The 21,964-nt window shown below is 39.5% G+C and overlaps 1 protein-coding gene across 1 annotated transcript; it reads right to left on the bottom strand.

Moving 5' to 3' along the window:
* Positions 1-515: 515 nt before the first annotated feature.
* Positions 516-21,101, bottom strand: mybbp1a (MYB binding protein (P160) 1a). The gene is made up of 27 exons (XM_038708097.1): positions 20,866-21,101; positions 20,093-20,188; positions 19,194-19,277; positions 19,032-19,106; positions 18,069-18,176; positions 17,656-17,846; positions 17,252-17,419; positions 16,034-16,151; positions 14,814-15,103; positions 14,570-14,677; positions 14,354-14,479; positions 13,640-13,846; positions 13,171-13,279; positions 12,878-12,971; positions 11,897-12,057; positions 10,105-10,212; positions 9,755-9,919; positions 9,262-9,435; positions 8,996-9,153; positions 8,023-8,157; positions 7,451-7,541; positions 6,628-6,759; positions 6,443-6,511; positions 4,902-5,015; positions 2,652-2,753; positions 2,425-2,549; positions 516-1,009 (listed from the first exon to the last, which is right to left on the bottom strand). The coding sequence occupies exons 1-27, from the start codon at positions 21,040-21,042 to the stop codon at positions 664-666; spliced, it is 3,831 nt and encodes a 1,276-aa protein (XP_038564025.1). The 5' UTR covers positions 21,043-21,101; the 3' UTR covers positions 516-663.
* Between the last annotated feature and the right edge of the window lie 863 nt (positions 21,102-21,964).

Below are 21,964 nucleotides of genomic sequence, written 5' to 3'. Positions count from 1 at the left end.
GTAGTTGGATTTTTACTGATTGTATGGGGTGGGTCTTTATGCAGCTAACGACCTCAAACTGGTGCATCTAATTTAGGATAATAAATGGAGTGGAGGTGGACATTTTGAAGGCAGACTAACAGGTCTTTGAGAGTCAGAATTCTAGCTGATAGACAGGTGTTCAAATACTTATTTGCAGCTGTATCATACAAATAAATAGTTAAAAAATCATACATTGTGATTTCTGGATTTTTTTTTTGTTTTAGATTATGTCTCTCACTGTGAACATGCACCTACGATGACAATTTCAGACCCCTCCATGATTTCTAAGTGGGAGAACTTGCAAAATAGCAGGGTGTTCAAATACTTATTTTCCTCACTGTATATTCATATTTTGTCTGTTGGTTAGATACACATGTGACTAGGTAATCTTATTCTTTCTAGTTATTTTACATTTTTGGAAACACAGCTGAGATGTATTTCATTTATTATTGTAGACATTTTTTTCTAATCAATCGCAGTCACACATTACAAAAATTAATTCACTTTCCAACATTTAATGTTTTCTATGAAACTCATATTGAAACATACCAACATATTGTCCAAAGTAAACTGCATGAACAGTAGAAAAATTAACAGATGAAAACAGCCTCTTAAAAGAAAATTAACATTTAAATGTCCACTTTACATTTGCCCTCCTCCCTCTTTCTTCTGTTTGGGTTTCTTGTTCTTCTTCTTGGCTGGCTTGCTTACAGACTGTGTCTTGCTCTTCTTGGCTGGGTTGGGCTGAGAAGCTGCTGCGCCATTGGCTGGTCGTTTCTGTTTTGTTTTGTTGTCATTTTTCTTTTTGGCTTGTCTTTTTTCTGCTCCCGGTCTGGCTGTGGAGGTCGAATTGCCTCCTGCTGGCTCTAAAACAGGTTTATTGCGCTTTTTACGTTTTTTTGTTTCTGGTAGAAAACCTTTCTTCTTCTTGGGAACTTGCTGTTGATTGGCCTCCATGTCAGGCTTTGTCTTTTCAACTTTGGGTTTCCTGTGAATGTGAACACATGCAAGTTCAACACAATAGCTTCAATAATACACTGTCCAAAAAATACACAAACAAAAAGCAATGCTGGTTGAAGAGCTGATTCAAGTGATTGATCAGAGGCATCACAGCAAATTCATTTAATGTCTTAATTCAGAAATTCTAAATAAAATAACTATATATTCATATATAATAATAATGAAGTTGTTTGATTATTGGTTGTATTATTTAGTTTAACAGTTAAAACAGTAAACCAAATTAAGATTCATAAAAAAATCAACAAATAAAAATAATTTGTTGTGAATTAAATCACCAAAACTAAATCATGAATCAGATTAAATCTCTGTTAAGCTAATGAGCTGAACTTTAAAATTTCAGTTTCCAGAACAGCTTGTGGTGTAATAAAGAAAATATCTCTGTAATTGTTTAAGTGTCCTTCAGTCAGTGGTGTTGAGAAGCACACTAAAATCAAAAGGGCACAAATGCAATATTCTTTTTATCTGTGGGCTTTCAAATCTTTTTAGCTCACATTTCAAGGTTACAAGGTTTAAACCTCAGAACAATACCGCCACAGAATGACTAAGCACTTGCCATTTGATATTACAAGTCATTTATATCACACAGTACACTACTTTAAAAACGCACAAAAAAAATAAATAAAGAAGTCTACGTTGCGCGAGTTTGGTACTATTGTGTTAACTCTACTGCCAGCATTAAAATTGTGGAGAAAACTACTGCTTCCATACAAGGAGGATATGCTGGTGGTGATGGCTGAGTTACATTAATTTAACTGCTTTACTGTCGACATTAACCTTGGTTTTAGTGATCAGGGTAGGGAATTAGATTATAATTGGATTATTTCTTGGTCATGTATATGTGTGACTAATCTGCTTTTTACATGTATGCATGTGCATGACAAAGACTATAAACGGGGGAAAAAACATTACACAGATATTCATCCATGACTAATTCAAACTCTGACTAAAACTAAACCTGACACCTAAAACTAATTCACACACTAGAAAAACTGTGCCCTCATTACAGAGCCTGTCCTGTAACTGCACCTCTAGTCAAAATGCTCCAACACACACACAGACAACAACTAGACCACACCACGACTAATGCGAGAAATAGGATTTAATGCACAAACGTTTCAGACCGAGCCCCTTCGTCAGTGGCCTGTGGAGTGAATAATATTTTCTGCAATAGTCTCTTTGTCGTTGTTTCATGTATTGTCTTTGAAGTCCTTAAACCCGTGCATGACATGTAATATCTTTACATTCATGTTTACCAACAAAATTAATTGAACCATACTATTGCGTAATCTGATTTCTCTGCTAACCTTGTTTCTAATGTGCATGCAAACACACACACACACACACACACACACGTGCACACACACAGACGCTAAAATAACTCACATGACTCCAAAGTGTTTCATCACAGCCCAGTAGGTGTCCTCTAGCTTGCCGGTCTTGTTGAAGGTGATGATGCTGGGCAGGGACTGCAGGACCCTCTGAAGGGGCTCCAGGTCCACGGAGAGTTTCTACAGAGCACAGGCAACGGAAGCAGACACTTCAGTCAGGACTGAATCCACATTAACAGTTCCCTCTCGTGATTTCATCCTCACAGTCAATAGCCAACCTACCTGCTGGTTAACATGCTTGACCAGGAACTGACAGAGCTCCAGGGTTTTCACCACCTTCTCCTTCACCACCTTGCTCTCAGTTTGACCGACCTGCTGAAGACTCTGAAAGAAAAGGACATGGAGGTTAGACTGCTATCCATGTTGGCCTTATCGTCAGCTGATCCAGTCATCACCATCCACATCTGATTTGACAGACATCATAGAGTTTGACTGATTATGTTTTTACTAGGGACACTCCTGGTCCACCAATGTTACCAAAAATTGAGACGGGTATGCCGGCACGTCATTCCATTCAAACTGAACAAAATGATTCGCCATGCTTATTATAGTCCTGCAACAGCCACCGATGGAAGATTGTTTTCATTTTACTGTCAGAGCATTTGATTTATTGATTGCTGTCACGCTGTAAAGAGAATTTCAAAAAATACAAAAAATGCTTCTGAAACAAATTGCTTACCCTAGCTTTAATGAACAGCACTTGTCATCAATTATTATTTATCCTATGAAGACATATTTTATATTGATACAACTGTATTTTCTTATATTGTCAGTCATTATCTGTTTATATACCAACCTCTACTTTAAGTTGCCTGCATGAGGAGTAATAGTTGTTGACAAATACATTAATCAACTTTAATATCTGCTTAGACCTATTTATGAATGTTAAATACTTAAAGTGTTGCCCTGCTGATGAATAAAGAAACAGTCTCTGGTCCATCTCTCTTGTCTTAAATTTATGTATTTAGGAAACATCAGAGGCTGCATAGAGTCAGCTAACCAATCCCCAAGCCTAGTTATAACCAAGCTACCATGCCAACAAGGTCATAAAAGGCATTTATGGTTCTTCTTAGCCATCTTGTCTTCTTCTAAAATAGAAATCTAATCAGAACCAGTTTAAACCAAACATATATCAAGAAAGTGAGAAACCCCAAGGTCTTCTAATCTTTACAACTAGACAGTCTGAATCATCTTCAGTAATGCCCCTTTTGAGTTATTCAACAGATGATTTAACAGCAATTCTCCATTAACATTTCAGTAATTTTCAGCTACACCGGCAGATTTAGTCATTTTGAAACACTGCATGCACTGTTTCTATAACAGAGCAGCTCAGAAAAGGAGGACTAATGTTATCTTATTAACGACTGATCTTTGGCAACTGGAGTTAAAAAACCATACAGAGGAGTTGTGCTGTTGGGCAGGTCCATTTGTGTCTATGAGGAAAAAGATGGGCCAACGTGAATGTGAGGTGGTTTGGTGAAGAATTGCAGAAGCATGTAATTATGCATGTCTTTACCCTCAGCTGTCCTGAAGACACACAGAGGACAGCGAGTGCAGTATTGCCTCTAATCATCGTTCATCACAACACAATGCAATTTCATAAACCCTCTAGAATAACACAATTAAAATTTGCACAAGCCTAAAGCATGTTTATGAATGAACGTCTCCACCTACAGTGAAGAACTGATGTGCAGTTATTGCCTCATGCTTTCTTGCACATAGAAAAATGACTTTAATCAGTTCCACACAGAGATGTTTACAGAATTTAAATTGGGGGGAAAGAGAGCACTGGTACTTTGTATCAGCAGGAAACGGTACTGGTGGAGAAAACACAGACCAGTGCATCCCTCCCAACAATCATGAGTGTAATGTTCTGGTGCCCACACATACACTATATAGCCAAAACACCCTGAATAAGGCATGAATTGATATTTGGGACATTTGCAGACAGAAAGCTATCTACAAACATTGCATCTGACATCTTATCACTTTATGAAGTTACTAACTTGTTAGCAAACAGTTGTCTATTCACACATCCAGACAGAGAGCAACATTTGGAGTTGTGTTTCCGTCCATATGATGAATGTTAAGTATAACATTCACTGTCCTTTTAGCTCTGTTTATGGTCTCTCCAGTAACTAGTTAAATATCTGTCTCAAACAATGAGCTGAAAAATGGGCACAGTGGCCTTAATGAAACATTCCATGACATTTATCACATTTTTAATAACTTCCATAATCTACAAAGCCATTGTAATATGTTCATGTTCTTTTACTACACAGTGTCGTTTCTACATTTTGGGGGGTAAAATAAAGACTCTAGAACTAATTTTAGACCCTGGTCCCCCCGGTGGAAACGCAGTGAGTTCCTCCAAAGGTTCCTAGTTCCGGGGTATAGTTCCTTTGGTCAAAACGCAGCTTAAGTGTTAACCCTGTGAAGTATCCTGAGACTGTGTAGACTGCGTTGACTTACCGCTGCCAGCTGACCTGTGACCTTCACACAGAGCTCCGTCCACCTAGCACCACTCAGCAGCTGCTGAACCTCCCTGCTCTGCATCGCCCGCAACACCAGCACACATGCTTGGCCCTAAAGACACACACACACACACACACACACACACACACACGTTGAGAAATACTGCAACAGACAACTTCATAGGACTCAGCCGCTGTGGAGATTAAGTTTAAGTAGAGGATTAAAAAATTGTTTACTGACGTTTGATTTGGCCAGACCCATTCCGATGATTTTAGCTTATCAAAAAAACAATGGCGAGAAAAAGACGGTGTTCTCCTAGATATCCTCAAAGGCGCGATATATGAGCGGGAGGTCTAGGGGGGATCTCCCCCAGGAAATTGTTAAACACTTTTTTAACAATTGACAGACATTTCCTGCATTCTGGTGAAAGTTTCTGCAACAATTTATGGTGGAAATGTTTTTATTTATGTAAAAGGAAATACAAAATTCAGGTAGCTCGTTACATTTCAAAATATATAAATATAATAGAATCTAAGTCAGTGCAGCTCTCAGGCATTCTGTGTTGCTTTCAGATCTGTTTCTCCTGTAGATCAACTTTTCTCATGAAAAATCCCTACTGAGGCAACGCAATGTAGGCATTATTTAGTCTTCATTCCTCTTTTGTCATGTTCACAGAGAGAGAACGGAAAACTTGGCCAAAAAGAAACTGAAGTTGTGAAACTTACTGATTGGTGCATGCACGTTTTTGGGTCATTTTATAATCAGTAGCTTTTTTTTTTTTAAGCTTAGATTACTTTATTTGGACAATGCACATTTGTTTCTTCTATATTTATTGCATTTCATTTCTCTATGTGCAAATAAACCTTTCTAAAACCATTTTAATTTTTTATTTAAAGTGCAAGCCACACATTTTTTAACACACATTTTTTAACAAATTATGCTTTAAAAAAGTGGTGGGGACAAAATCAGCCATTTCAAAAAGTGGTGTAAATGACACCTACATGCAGAGAAATATCAATATTAGAGTATATAGAGGATTGGCCAGTAAATAATATCATATATGTCTCACATTTTTACCATATATCAAAAGCCTCTTCAGTAACTGACAGGGTGAAAATCTTTTAAATCTTTTAGAAAAGACCTTTTGATAAATCAAGATAATAATACATGTAGCAGACGTGATATGGTCCCAGTAACTAAGGAGCCAAAGGATCCAAACTCATGGACTACATCAGCAACTGATGTCCCCAATAAAGGATTTAAAATAACAAATTTATTTGAGACATTACATTTGCAGGCAACAACACAGCCCCCACTGTGTTGTCATTCATTAATTTACACTTTTGCAACTTTGATGGTTGAGGTAAGAGACGCCTTCGTCCAAAGTAGTGATGATTCTTTTTCCCCCAGTTATTTATTAGGTATTGATATTCCATCAATTAGCAAATAACGTTTTATTTCATCCTCTTATTTCTCTCTCATTTGTCAGTCAGGAATTCTGCTACATAACTGTTCCTGCAGGTGAAAATGGTCATTACCTGTTGGTGTACTCTGATCCCAGATGTGATGTGCTGCACTGCAGCATCCAACAGGTTCACACACAAAACCTGGAAATAACACACACGCTGCATTAGTTACTGCCAGTGGAGACAAGGCTTCTGTTCTACATAGTGACCTGAGTTAACTTCTGTACTCTGTAATTAGAAGGTGGAGCTGTACTCACAGGGAATCTGTTGAACAAGTCTGTGAACATCTGAGCGGTCAGAGGGCTCTTCCTCTTACTCATGAAAGAGCTGAGAGCCTCTCTGAAGACGGCGGAGACCCGATCCACATCCACGTTGCCCATGAACCTCAACTGCAGACACACACACACACACACACACACAAAATGAAAGATCAAACAAACAACATCAGATATCTGGCTTTCTTTTACAGAAGGCATTTTAACACGTCCGAGTAGGATAAGCACATGTGCAAATAATAAAATCAGTGATGGCTGAATTCCATTTAGCTACTTCAACTTCGTGGGTCCTGGTATTGTGCAAAACCAAACTAACCAGCATCCTAGTTAATCTGTTTTTGACCCTAATCTCGTTAATTGTTCTTCTTGATCCACAAACTAAACATTGCCCTGGGGTGGATGCAGAAATCTCGGAGACAGATATCTGATAAATAAAACCAAAAAGAAGAGGAAGACGCTTCATGGAACTGCAGTTTTTAGCACTTAGCGTGACCCCATTTTTAAGCCTCGGAGGTTGCCTCTTGAAACAGACCGGAGCTTATGTAGTGCAAAGCTCCAGATGAAAAATGCAACGGAATCAATTGCATTCCTCGTAAATATTTAATTATCATTCATCTACTGCCCAACCGTGTGACCATAAAAGGAAAGCTTGGCCTGACCTGTGTGACATTTGTTTTGGGTAAGGTTGGAGAAATGCTTGGCGACCATCTGTGGCAGCACAACAGTGTCATTACGTTAAAAACATTAACTACTGCCTAGTTTCCTGAAATCAGAGGTAATGGCTAATCAGTGTGTGTAAACATACGTCATTTGCTGCAGCTTTGCCGGCTGTTTGCTCCTCTTTGGTGTCAGCAGTTGGAGCTCCTCGCAACACCTTCACCACGTACAGAGATGCACTGCAAGACCAGTTAAACATCAGCAAAATACAACATACCAGATGCACAATTGGCCTGTTCACAAGAGACTCAAATTATCTATAGGCCTAGGGCCCCAATATTTCATTCTCACCCTTGTAAACAGACTTTTGAGTCAATGTAGATGTCTCAGAATCATGGAAAATGAGCAAACTCTATCTGCTCATAAATACTGTATATGTGATACAGCTGAGAGCACAGAAGAAAGAAAGTAGATCTTGAGTTGAGCTTGTTCTGCCAAGTATTTGTAGGGTGCTTTAATACAGTACTGGCCAAAATATCACACATGTAACAACATTTTCAAAACCATCTCTCTCTCATATATACTGTACATTTATATATATATATATATATATATATAGAGAGAGAGAGCTTTCAACTGCATATCATGATCACATTATATCATTGTGACATTATTATACATCATATATCTAATTGTAGTCACTAAACAGCACGTATGTACCTGAAGTAGTAGAGGCAAACTGAGGAGTCGGACAGTTTCTGTGTTTTAGTCATCAGTTTGTCCAGCAGGTCATGGAGCTCCCCCTGTCTGTCACCCACTGTCCTGCAGTAAACCTTGGACCTACACAGCTGGTTCCTAAAAAAAATACAAATAAGAAATCAATCATGCAAAAGGACAACAAATATATTCCCTTAAAGAATCAGTAAATGCCTACACTGTCCAACCTAAAGACCTAGAGGTTTGAAAACTAGCTGAGCCTCGCAGCACCAGAACCTGTTGGAAGATTTGTGTCAGTTTCACTTCAAGACATCAACTTGTATCGGACTCATGACGTGTTTTTGGCTAAGATTTTAGGGCTTTTACCATCTAGGATGTTGGACACAGGCCAGGTTCAGATGTGCAGAGCATTGAAGTTACATAAACAACATTCAGCCTACATCTTAGGAGGGTAAGGGCGGGGGTTATGCTAGAGAAGAATTAATTTGTACAACATGTTGTTTAACCATGTCACGTTAACATTTCAAAACCAGCTTACTTACTGATCTCCGCACAGCTCACTAATCACAGTGTGAATGTTTATTCAACCATTGGTTTAGGAAAGTTACATGTCGGTTACATGGTCGGACAGGGGCAGGGGTTTCTGAAGCTATTCACCATCCAACAAGCAGTTTTGACAGAGTACACTGGTGCCTTAAATCCTCTTTCATTCTATACACAATTTTATACTGCCATATCGCAATATAGACTTTAGAATACATCTTAAGAAAAATCAACTGTGATACCTTTATGGGGGGAAAAAACAATAAGCCAGGAACGTCTGTTCTGGTCTAATTGCCTCATTTAGCTCAAACCACCTCCCTTTCAGTGCGTCATCTGAATAAGAAGAACAGGAAAACCTCCCATCGTTCCGACTCAAATTGTTCTAGCACTTTGCTAAGAAGAGTGCCTCAGTCCTCAGCTAAAAGTGCGTTACCTGAAGATATCTGCAGCTCGGCGGAGGAAGTCCTGCTCTTGCTGGTGGGTGTCAGAGCTCATTCCTTTGTCGATGATGGTGAGCAGAGGCTCCACTAAACCCAGTACAAGAGGACTGCCAGCCTGCCGGGCCACAAACACCTCAACCAGGTCCAACACCTACAACATAAGTAAAAGTCATTAAAGGGAGGGAGTCAACTTTGAGGTTGATGAAAGGTGTGTTTTTTCACTTTTAATGGAGCTAGCTAAGACAACAGCCTGAGGTACCTTGATCTTAAAGTCTCGGACCAGCGTCTTCTCTTTCTGTAGTTTGGTCTTTTCATCCTTCTTAGCCTGGTTCTTTTTCTTCTGCTCCGAGAACAGCGCTGACAGGCCCTTATCCAGCTCCATCATGGCTTCATCATCCAGATCTTCATCACTGCTGCCGTCCTCCTCTGTGGCCTGAAAATACAGCACAACAGAGGAGTTTAACACAATGTAACTCATTCCTGCTGCAGTCTGCTGTGGTCCGGTTGCTGCTGGTGGATCATATATATCTAAGAAACAAGGGCATGACTAAATGAATCTAGCAGTATTACAATATTAATTACTAAAACATCAAATATAGGCTGAAACTGGACAACTGAAGGGAAGATGTTGCTAAAAACCACATCCACAATGATGCATCTACCGCCATGCTAGCAGCTCTATGATGCTGTCAAGTTTAGCTAAAATAATAAGGGGAGTTATTCCCTTACACACTGAAAGCCTGAAAACCCACCAGAGCATTCTGCTGCTGCAGGACCTTCATCAGCTCCAAACGGAAATTTTGATCCACCTCTCCCTCTTCCACATCCTCCTCTTCCTCCTCCATCGCATCATCGTCATCATCTTCATCATCATCATCTTCATCCTCCTCATCATCTGATCCGTCAGACTCATCATCCTGACAGAGACACCACCACGTGTTTTAGGATATCAGTATCAAATGCATCTTCAAATGCTTTTATTAAAAAGGACACAGTAAATAAAAGGCAGATCTGGGTAGAATTTTATACAAGTCGATTAGATGATGTTATTGATAAGACGACAAAAGAAAGTAAGTTGTGAAAAAGTCAGAGGATTACTGACCTCCATCTCCTCATCCTCGTCATCTTCCTCATTGGGTTTCTTGGTTTTGTTGTCATCAGTGACGACTACAGCACTGTCCTCCTCATCATCCTTCTCTGGGTCCAGAACCTACACAGAGGCCAAATCACCGTCACTACAACCACTTACAAAGCTTCCAGAGCAACACACATGACCTAAGTGACTTTGAATCCAGTTAGAGACCACTTATTTACAGTACAGACAGTTGAGAGTGCATTATCTGTGCAGTAAGCACCCAGAAATTTGTTCATTATCTGATAGGGATCTGGTACAGAGCGTAGTGGCAGCAAGATAACAGCATGTTTATACAAGAGACCTGTGTTTAACACACACACACACACACACACACACCTCTTTATAAACTCCCATGTTGAGACTTGTCTTTGCAACTGTAGCTCCACAGAGAACTACACAGCACTTCATCAGATAAAATAGGTACTAAACAAACTAATCACTCTCAGTCTATGTGTTAAGGTAGTTATAAAACAAATGCATCCATTTTAAATATTGGGATTTTAACAACGTCACAAAGTGTCTTTAGACGGTAAGGTGGTGATATTCCACATTTTTCTTATTTTCAACAAACCCCACATAAAAACCAAAACCAACTATGAACTGATCTACTAACGAAGTATTGTGTTTGTGTATCCAACGCCTAATCTCTCTTATTCCTCTGTGCTATAGAGCTTCATTGTCGTCAACTATCTAAAACTCATCAATGGGCCACACTGTTGCACTGGGGGGCATGTTCCTTCTTCCCCATGAACATACACACTAGGAATGAACGATAGGCATAAATAAAAAATTTAAAAAATCATAATGCGATTGCGATATATGTCACAATTTGGTCATTTTTACATTTCATTTTCACTTATTATAAAACTAGATAATGATAATAAATGTTGATGATTATGTGGTTCTTGCCAGGGTCTGAACCAAACAAGCACCTTCACTTGCGTCTGGAGAATATGTAAGAATTGTAAGCTGGCGCATCCCTGTAGCACCACAACGCTTCATTTATAATGGTATGTTGTGACACATTTTACCTTTATCAAAAAATTGTAGCTCCTGCCACTTGGATATTGCACTTGGCCATGCTGCGATTTCGATTAATTGTTCAGCCCCAACACAAACACCAACACATACTCTCTCTCTCTCTCACACACACACACACACACACACACACACACACACACACACACAGCAGTTTATTCTGAGTCAGTTTCACATACACTCTACTGCTGCCTTAAATACACACTAGAGCAGTGGTTCCTAAATGTTTTTGTATTATTTTTGTCACTATTTACTCCTTAACTTCCGTACAAAACTATAGTGCCCAGCTGTTGCAGGAAATACAGATATGGTATTTAGAGATGGAAAGGCCACATATTTGTTGTAAAACATTGTAATTTTCCTTTGCATGATGTTTCTGCAAAGGTAAACTGTAAATGATCTGTACTTGTATAGTGCCTTTCTACCAACCATTTTATAGCGCTTTTACACTCCATCACATTCACACATATTCGTATAATGATGCATCAGAAACAGAAATACACATTCACACAGCACTATTGCACATTTTGCCATTTTCCTTTGACAGCAGGTCGCTGCTGTCTTGTTATTGGGCCAATTTCATACTAAAATGAAAGTCTACAGACCTATCTTGATCCACTTCTACCTGTAAAAAACATGTTTACAAACATCACCTACAACAGGTGCTGAGAATTACTTTTCTTTAGGGTTCGACAATGAATTACCCTGTAGTCTTACTTACATCTAAGATGGCGGTGAGAGCTGCAGCAGTAACATGGGGGCAGATGGAGGTGAAGACCGTTTTGCAGACTTGTCTGATATGTCGGCTCGGCTGGGACAGCAGGGACAACAAAATGTCCACCATCACCTCCACCCACTCAGGCTCCTCCTCCTGCTCTGTGGCTGCACCAAGGAAAAGGCACACACACAGACATTCATACACTTTTAAAGCAGTAAGAACAAAACATCTGGCATATTATAACACAGTCATGTAATGTTACGACAAACATGATAGCAAAAGTTTTACACATCCAGCAGACATGGAGCAACAGTTTGGATCATTAAGTTTGACATTCACTCTCCTTTAGGCTCTTGTTTTAGTCTCCTCCAACTCCTAAGGGAAGTATCTGTCTCTTTAGTTCCTAAATGTTCCACTATATGCACTCGCTAGTCGCTAACCGTGTCTGTTTCCTGTTTTATGCTGGGCAGGTATCGTACAGTGGGTTTTCAGAGCTGACAGCTTCGTCTGAACATGACACTAATGAGAGCAGTAAGTGAACCAAAAACAGAAAAGCTGGGAGTTGTAAAATCAAAACAATGAGATTAACGATGCTACAAAACTGTGTCCAGCTGAGGGATTTATCAATATAAGTGACCCCTTGTCATATAAACACAGTGAAAGCTGCACTAATTAATATTTTTAGATTTAGAGTTGATCAAATGACTAATTCCTTCTTTTTGAATATTCTATGAAAACGTGAATAACTGAATATGAGCTTGGAAGCTCATTCTTGGCTTTTAAGAATGAACAATTAGTTAACAAATGATACCATACTATGCCGTCTATACAAAAAAACATTTGTCAAGTGTCAAGAAAGACCGATCTGTTGCATCTCAGTTAATGGAGATGCTCGTCTCTTCTGCAAACCTATATGGTGCAACATTAAGATGCTAAAGGATAATGACGGAGGCATCAGGATCATCACTGTGAATGAGGCCTCACCTTGTTTCTTCTTTTTTTTCTTGGCCTTCTTCTCCAAAGCTTTGTCCACACAGCTCTGCAGGTCCTTCATGATGTCCAGCAGCTCTTCAGGGGCCTTCAAGGGAAATACATTCATGATAGTGTTCAGAGTCAAGAATATTATCTCGCTGTGATTCAGCTCATGTCCGTGGTGATGTTTTGTTTTTGTGTCAGAGGACGGTGTTTGTTGATAGGAAATTAAATTACAGTATCAACGCTGCAATAATCCAATAACAACAGCACTACTATATCGTGGCTCTGGTATTATGCTGTACCTTGAAGAGGTGCATGCCGACCAACAGGAAGAGCTGCTGGAACGCGCCGCTCTCTGCACTCGCGCCTTTCTTTGCTTTCTTCTTCAGATTTGCCACCGACTCCAGCATGCTGGAAGAATACACATGTAGAGCCAGAGCTATCAAACATATTCCTACCTCATTTAGTAGGACTCATTAAACAGATACACTTGTATGGCCAGGAACACATCTTAAGCTGTCTTATACGTTTAACCCGAAAGTGAACGTAAATTTAAAAAATCACTGTCACAATAATAAAAATCGATGGTCAAAATTACGAAAATAAGATCCAAGTTGTAATAAACTGAATTATCCTCAACTTGTGCAACTACATTCATGAGAGTGGCTGTAATATTTTAACCAATTTAAAAGAAAAGGAAGAATTGTATCCCATCTTCTTCCTGCTCTGGGATCACAGAGGCCATAGTCTGAGGAGATTCTGTTGTCCTACCTGTCCCAGGCCTGTCTCTGCTCAGGGCTGAAGGGCTGGCTGCTCTGGACGTGTTTTGGCTGGTTAAGCAGGACTTGGGCATACTGGACTAGGTGGTAGATCCACATGGTGCCGTCGGCTGTTACACCCAGCGCGCGCTTTTGGTTGACAGCCGAGCCTTCAGCCGAGTCGTCAGTCAGGGGCAAATGGTGCATGGACAAGAGGAGTCTGGAGGGTGGACAGACAGAAATCAGTGATGCAGCAGTGACCACAAGACACCTGAAAAGCCTTTTGGTCTTTGGACAAAACATGGTCCATTCTGGCTGTGATGCCGTCACATTTGTATTCCTTTTGTGGTTTGCTGCTGTTTTTCTGAAGAAGCTGTCTGGTTTCCAGACTGAAATCTGGTGAATCAGTTACGTGTTAATGTTAGGGCGCTTTTCACACCTAAGCTGGATACTAAACTGCACAGTTTGTGTAAAATTAATTGGGCTGGTGTGAAAGCTGTAGTTAAGTATTTAAACACATTGTGACTTCAATTAAGCTCAAGGTTATTTGTTGTATCTTAACAGCTGGTTTCCTCTTCTTACCTGTGATGTCCACCAACGCTATCTTCCAATGGCATCTTTACATTTTTAACCAAAGCTGAGAGGAATAAACTACATTGGCTGTAATCAGCGGCTGATATTTCAGAGGCAGTTGTCTAAGAACAGCAGAAAAGATTTAATCTCTCACCCAAAGAAAGAATTGACAAGCACTCCTCTGGTTTTATCATCCAGTGGGACAGAAAGCTTCCCCTCCGTCTCTGGGATGTCGGCCCAGGCCTTCTTGGCACTGAAGAAAGCATGGAAAAAGACAAACCTAGGAAAGAAACAACACAAGATCAGCTGATGGCCTCCTCTTCATCAAACACTGAAACCCTGACATTGTTCAACTACAGGCGGGTCTCACCTGGCCACATCCATGATGAGATCCTCCTGCCTCTTCACTTGGTGGTTGTCAATGATTGAAGCGAGACGAGCAACAATCCACTTCCTCAGGCGGAATATGTTTTCCTTTCTGAAGGAGGACATTTAACAGTTACATTGTATCAGTTTCCAAACTTGCGGCTTCCTGTTCAGGGTCACCAGACAAGACAGGACCGGAGCTGAGAGATAAACGTGCTGCTAAACATACAACAGGTGTGTACACTTACTCTTCCCGTCCTTCCTGATTGCCCTTCTGCTTGCGAGTGCTGAAGTCCAGCAGTTTGTCAAGCTGAGGTTGCAGGAACGTCTTCTTCAGCCAGTCCACGTAGTGCCGCAGAGCTGCAGGCTGAAGGTGCTGCACCACCCTCCACACCGACGGCACCACGGGGTAGCCCTGGTTGGTCAGTGAGGAGAAGCCCACCATCACTGCCAGCTGTTTGTCGGAGTCCTGACAGCCCTGTAAGAAGTCCGATACGTAGGTGTCCATCTCTGGGGCCAGCTTGAAACGGTCCGGTTTCTGGGAGAGAAAAGTAATGGATGAGATTCATATTAATCAGCTGTTAATGTCTACGATCACTGGTTTAGGCAGGTCAGATACTGACCAATCAGGGATGTGACAATAACCAACATAAATATACATCTGAATTCAATATACTGTTATAGTCACAATAATTTAGAAGCTTTTCTGAGAACTTGCAATTTTGTCAGATACCGTCAAAATTTCTAAAAAACTATGGTAAAAATACATAAACAACACTCAACCTCAACAAACCAAACTCTCTACAACTACATTAAATGGATTGTAACTTTAGGTACCACTTTCCGCTTTGAATAAGCGGTAAGTCAAAGCTTTAATAATGGTTACAAATACTTTACCAATGCTTTACAAATCTGTTATATGCAACTTCTGGGTTGCCAGGTTGTGAAAAGTCTCTCTCTATAATGTATGATTCATCCTCCTCTAGCAAGACATTTGATTCAGCATTTTAGCTCTTTAATCCATCAGGACATCAAGACTTCTCTGCTGGACTGTTCCAAAATCAGTTTTTTCATCAACTCACTGACATTTACAATTGCTGAGGCGATGCGTTGTTGCAAGAATCTTTATTAATGACTGAAACTTGTAGCTGCAGAGATTTTTCACAACCTGGCATCCCACCAATTGTTCAAAGTTGTTTAAGTAAACGATTTAACATTAATAAAGCCATCAGTTACAACTTACAACTTAAAACATGAAGGCAGAGCTTTCCACCCAGCACCTCCAATTAAACATCTCAGTAAACAGTTTCTTACATTACACTGGGCCATATTGTGAACTGAACATACCTACATATTATGGTTATTTGGGTCATTGGATGTGGACACAAATCAGTTCTTAATGTTTTCTTAGTTCATCCCTGCTGAAGAGTAACCTGCTGTTTATAGTCAACTACAAGGGCCCACTGACCTGAGCTGACACTACATGTTCCCCGTAGTGCATCATCACCTCTCCAGACAACACCTCCTTCAGTTGGGCTTCAGACAGGAGAGGCAGGGCACTGCCCAGCAGACGGAAGCTCAGGTAACTGGACACAAACAGGACAACACCAGGGGGACATATTAGCAGAATGTGGTCTCTTGAACTAGAACTGGACAATATGATGGTGGAACTGATACTTCTATACAAGTCAGGTGAGCACCTACAGGAGATTTTAGATTAAGAACATCCTAAATTCTACTGGCTGGTTTCAAACTAGTGATTTACTAAATAGGGTTGCACCAGTAAAACTTGAACCTGCATTAATTTATTTTTCTGGCCACTTGGGAGGCAGCACACTAAGCTTAAAACACAACACTGACATACTGTGAACCTTCAATTAAAAGCCTTGTCCCAATTAGACGCCTGCCCCAAATATAGGCAGGGTTTGTCGATTGATTTAAGCAAATAAAAGCCCAGGCAATTAATTTAAGTTCTACGGTAACATCACTTCATAAATTTGAAACAGTGAACATGTCTGCCAAACACTCATTTACTTTTCAGATAAAAGCCTGCAGCCGGTTGCACCAGCTGATCGTAAGTTTGAACTTAAGTTTGAGTGTAAAATCAACACTAATGACAAATAGTAATAATATAAACTGTTGCATCCTATCATATGTGAACTAGTTCACATGATTTTGTCTGTAAAATAACATCCCATTACTTAATAATTCATTGCAAGTACAATCATTTAATGTACTTGCTTTGGCTGTACCTTGGTGGGGTTTTTTTTGTGTTTTTTTTACAAAGTTGCGGATGGCCATAAAAAAACTTAACTACAGTATGGATTAATAACTACATTAACATCCGTTCCATATTGAAGGAAGAAAACTGTTAACAGGTAGATGTTTGTGTTTTTTGCAATCAAGTGGTGCAGGCAGCAATTACCATTACGATTGAATTCATCAAAATTTAAAAATAACTTAAAATCAACACATTGGTAAGTAGCTTACTGCTTAAAAGAAGTCTTAAAAATGTGTTGTGTGTATGGGATAGAACCCCTTTAAGACTGCACAATGGAGCAATAGCAGTAGTGACAGAAAACAGTGATAAACCAAAAAGTTAACTTAGCAATTAATGTAAGGTAAGTCAACAAAAATGCCCTCAGCTCTGTATTTTAGGATCAATCTTAACCACTTGTTCACTCACTGAGCTGGCCCTGGCTGCTCCTTTAACATGCCATTGATGATAGCGTTATTCCAGAAGAGCTGGAAGCTGTCTTCCTTCAGAGAGAGCTTCAGTAGGTCCAGGACCACTGCTGGGAGGACACACTCCTTCTTCACTGAGCGGGCTGCCATCTTCAACACCTCTGTCAACCTGCCAGACAACATCACAAATTGCTTAGATTTTCCACACAAAAGCTGTTAATTAGCAGGTGTAGTGAGGAAATTTGGTGCATACATTTAGCATAATTCTATGATGCGTTGATATGGCGTACATTAATAACTGCTAATATAGGCAAAGACAAAGAAAGACAGTGATAGAAAGCGGACATGTGTGAGACAGAGGAGGGGGAACATAAAACCAAATCAAGCCAATCACAGTCCTCCTACTTGGGGATGTTGTCAGCATTGATGATGGTCGAGGACCCCAGCAGCTTCTTGAGTTTCTTGGGTTTGAGGGTTTGCGGGAACCGTTGCAGAGCTACCAGCAACAGCTGCAGCTGCTCTGGGGTGCTGAAGGCTGATGCCAGGTCAGTTTTCAGGGCGCTAAACAAGACCTCCTCAAACACCTCCTCTGGGATCTGACGGACAGGACATACACTTTAGCTTTAGCAAAATACAGAAGGATGTGTTTTTTTAAATTTGCAGAAACAAAATAATTTATGAAATGACTAAAAGTGAAATTCAGGACTTATATAAAAGATCAAATGAAAACTTGTTGAGCATTATCTATGTTTATGTATTAAGGTTATATGGATATGTCCCCTGTGCTATAAAAGGTAAAACCAAGCAGCAGTTGTCACCTCATTGAGAATGTCCATCATGGTCTTAGTGGGCAGGTCCTTCAGGTGTTGTCTCTGCTGGCTGAGGCTCTGGAGGAGCTGCACACAGCCCAACACCACCTGTGGCTCCTGCAGAAACACAACAACATGTTACACTACAGCTCACATACCCACCCTTCACACACATTAGAGTCTGCAGCAGTAGTTTTATACACAGCATAAACCACACAATGATACCACACCGAAATCTGCTTGGGGGGGCAGAAATAAGCTACTGGACCCCTGTTTACCTCCAAGATCAAGGTGTTTATTTAAAGTAAATCACTCAGCTGCACTATAGGAATAACTTATGCCATAATGACAATACCACTGAAAGTGGATTGAAGAAAAAAAAAAGGTCTGAAAATAAATTAAGGACACATTTATGGCCTTGGATCACATGTTATATCATGCATATACAGCTAATACCCGAATATAAGGCTTCAGTGTCTGTTAAACACTGATGTGTAAAATATGTGGAATCCCCTTTAAAGCTGCTTCCCAGTGACAGTTTGTTGGAAACCATAGTTCGTATTGTATATAGTTTGACTTGTCATACCAGGAAAAGCACAGCATGTTAACTGCTGGCATTAATGATATCTCTGTTATATTCCAGTTTCTCAGTAAACCATGATAGTGAGGCAGCATGCACACCAGGGCCCTGAAACTGAAGCAGCTAAATGTAATTTAACCATCATGATTATTTTTATTTTTACACCTGTGATTTTCCTACTGTGACATGTCAAAATGTCTTTTGTGAAAATACCCATTTGTCAAGTGTAACTGTGCTTCATCGAACCTCAACAGTACTCATAGTTACGAAACAGGGTCAGGCCTGTTTACAAACCGTGGATGTTTTGTTTTAGTTATGATCTCTCCCCATTTAAAAACACACAAATCTGAACCTGTCCATTAAAAACAATAAATCGTGGTGAGACTACTTACTTTAGAGAGGCGGCTGGACTGATGAAGGGCAAGGACGCCAAACAAGTTTCCAAACAAAGCATTTCTGACGAGTTTCTAAAAAACAAACAAAAAAAGACCTTGAGATTCACAGATTCATTTAGCTTTTGTTCAGAGCCGACAGAGAAAATGTCAAACACCCACCTTTTTCACTGTCTGCAAATTGTGCTTTTCTTTGATTCTGTTGAGTACACTCTGCAGAGAGACGTCTTCAAAGGCACTTAAGACCTGAAAAACAAAAACTCATTTTCACAAAGTATTCTTTATTCATTATTTTCTGCTTGGCTTATTTTCTGCTTCGCTCAGTTATTACAAAGCCATCGCTTCTTCAGCAAAAAAATTATCAATTGTGGTTTGTAGCTCTGTATCCACTGCAAATCCATTTCAGACAAACACATATTTCTACACAGAATTCAAGACTCATTAAAATACAAGTTACTAGATCTTTGGGACAGATACAGATATCTATATGTGACAGCTAGCCTGTCTCTCTCCAAAGGTAACACACACCACCTACCAGCTCCTCTAAAGCTCACTAATTTACACGTTAGATCTCGTTAATGTAATCCGCACAAAAACCAAAAGTGTAACAGCAACATGTTATGGTTTTACACCACAAGTTATCATTTTTACACTTAAATTAGATAAGAGTAAAGCCCCAGATATATACTGAGAGAGACATTTTACAGTAAAGAAATAAACTTATCAGTGCTCTCTGGTGGACAAACTATAATCTGCAATTCCTCGTTATAAACTGACATATATACGGCAACACTGATGTATCGGCAATAAACTGGCCTCGCCTGTATGTTTTGGTCGAGCTAATCAGGCAGTAATTGCAAAATTTTGTTTTAATTCTGACTGACTTGTATTTGTAGATATCTCAACTGTATGTGACACAATATTCTCAACTCAAAGGTCCACTTACTCGAGATTATTTTTTCACACACACATTTCAGAAATCCACAAATACAAGTCAAAGGTCTGAAACATAATCACTGCTACATTAGGTTAAAGTGGTTTAGGTAGTCGTCTCCTCTCACCTGTCCCAGCGCCAGGCTGAATCCAGGTCTCGCAGTCTCTCGTGTGTGAGCCAGTCCATCCACAAGCCTTTTAAAGGTGTAATCCAGCTCATCTGCCTGCAGGACACAGAGAGCACCACAACATGATGCACAAATACTACTGCGAACGGTGCAGCCTTTTTAAAAAAACTTTATATATTAAATGCACTGTAACTATAACATAGAATTTATGTTAGTAACACAGTTCGAATAGTTTACAAAATAACATAAAAGTTACGCTATCAACCAACATATTGATCATATCTATACAATTTATTGTTATATTGTACTCTATACTCCACTACATTTATTTCACAGCTGTAGTTACTCTGACATTTTACATAATAAACTTATGTGAGCTTGTAAAATATGAGGTATTGTTATTGATTAAACTATATAAAGGTATTAAAAATTTGATGACTTCACCAAAACATTAAATTTCTGTTAACATGTTTATAATATAACACTGACAGGGCCTATGCAGCATAATGAATAATTTCACTTGATAAATTAGGGTGACAATACTTGAACTTTTAGTTAGGTAAAAATTTGAAAGCAAAACATTACTTGTAATTTGGAATTTTTATGGTGTAGTTTTGATACTTCTACTTAAGTAACTTTACATGACTACTTTATATAGTACTACCTGGCAGACTAACTACAATAACGTACAACATTTACTATCCTGACTTCAGAAGATTACCATGCTGGTTTAAATTCAGCCTCTCAGTGACAGTGATCTGAGTCTGTCTCACCTTGTTGTTGGTTTTCAGGTACTGGATGAGGTCTTCTACGGCCTTCAGTCGCACCTCCTGATCCGGTTTGGCCAAGTCCCAGAAGAAATCGAGGAAGACGCGGTTCTGCTGCAGGATCCCGGCCGGGCGGACCGGCTCGGCTGCTTTCACTGAGACCTCAACCATCTCTACAGACATCTCCTCACACAGGAGAAACTGCTGTCCATGCTGCTGCAGGAGGAAAACGTGCCTCACTGCGCAGCTACAGCTTCCGGGTCAACGCTTCAGTTTTTTTTTCTTTCCCCAAAAACTTTATTTAACAACTTGAACAATGCAGAACACGAACCAATAACTAGAATTTTACCAAAAAGGTGGGATAGTATAATAATTGGCAAAATATCAAATGTCTTTCAGTAGAGCTTTTCTGTTGCACGGTTACATAAGTACATATTTTTCTGTGTGTTTACTAAAGTAGCAAACTAATAATAAAAGGCATGTCTGTTGTAAGTGGCAGCAGTTAAAAAAATACAACTGTTATACTACTGTTATTATACTGAAATATTCTGATATTTGGGTGAACTATTCTTTTACTGTTAGAATCAGATATTTGATTACAGCCTCTAGGTGCCACAGCTGGTTTGTGTGTTTAATGTAAAAATGGCCAGTTCATCCAAATCAATAACCTCTAGTAGTTTAATCTATTTATATGGATTTAAGATTCTTTTATTTATATTTTGTATTGTATTTATTTGTATGTTGCAAATGTATGTTATATTGTTTTATGTTAATGGAATGAAGTTGCTTCTCAGTTAAACTTTTGAACCATCACTGGTACGTACTTTGGTTTATGACAAATTATATACTGGACAGGTTTCCATGAAAACTACTGATTTTTCTGTGCACCCTGATCTTGACCACCCTGACTACCAACAGGCGAACATTTGCACTTTCAAATTGTGGGACTATAAAGTTCCCTCTGTATATTAATCCTCAAATAAGGGGATGAGCACCTGACTTAGCGCAGTGCCACCTTCAGGACAAACTGTACACTCTGAACTCCCTACTGGTAAGAATTGAATCTGATGTGGTATTTACACAAAATGTTGAATAACCTAATTAA

This window comes from Micropterus salmoides, unplaced genomic scaffold (genome assembly GCF_014851395.1).
Source record: "Micropterus salmoides isolate LMB-PRFRI ecotype aquatic unplaced genomic scaffold, ASM1485139v1 Ms_hic_scaffold_9, whole genome shotgun sequence".
In the NCBI taxonomy this organism is placed as follows: domain Eukaryota; kingdom Metazoa; phylum Chordata; class Actinopteri; order Centrarchiformes; family Centrarchidae; genus Micropterus; species Micropterus salmoides.
Note: the sequence above shows the minus strand (reverse complement) of the source record. Positions and strands in the feature narration are given on the sequence as shown.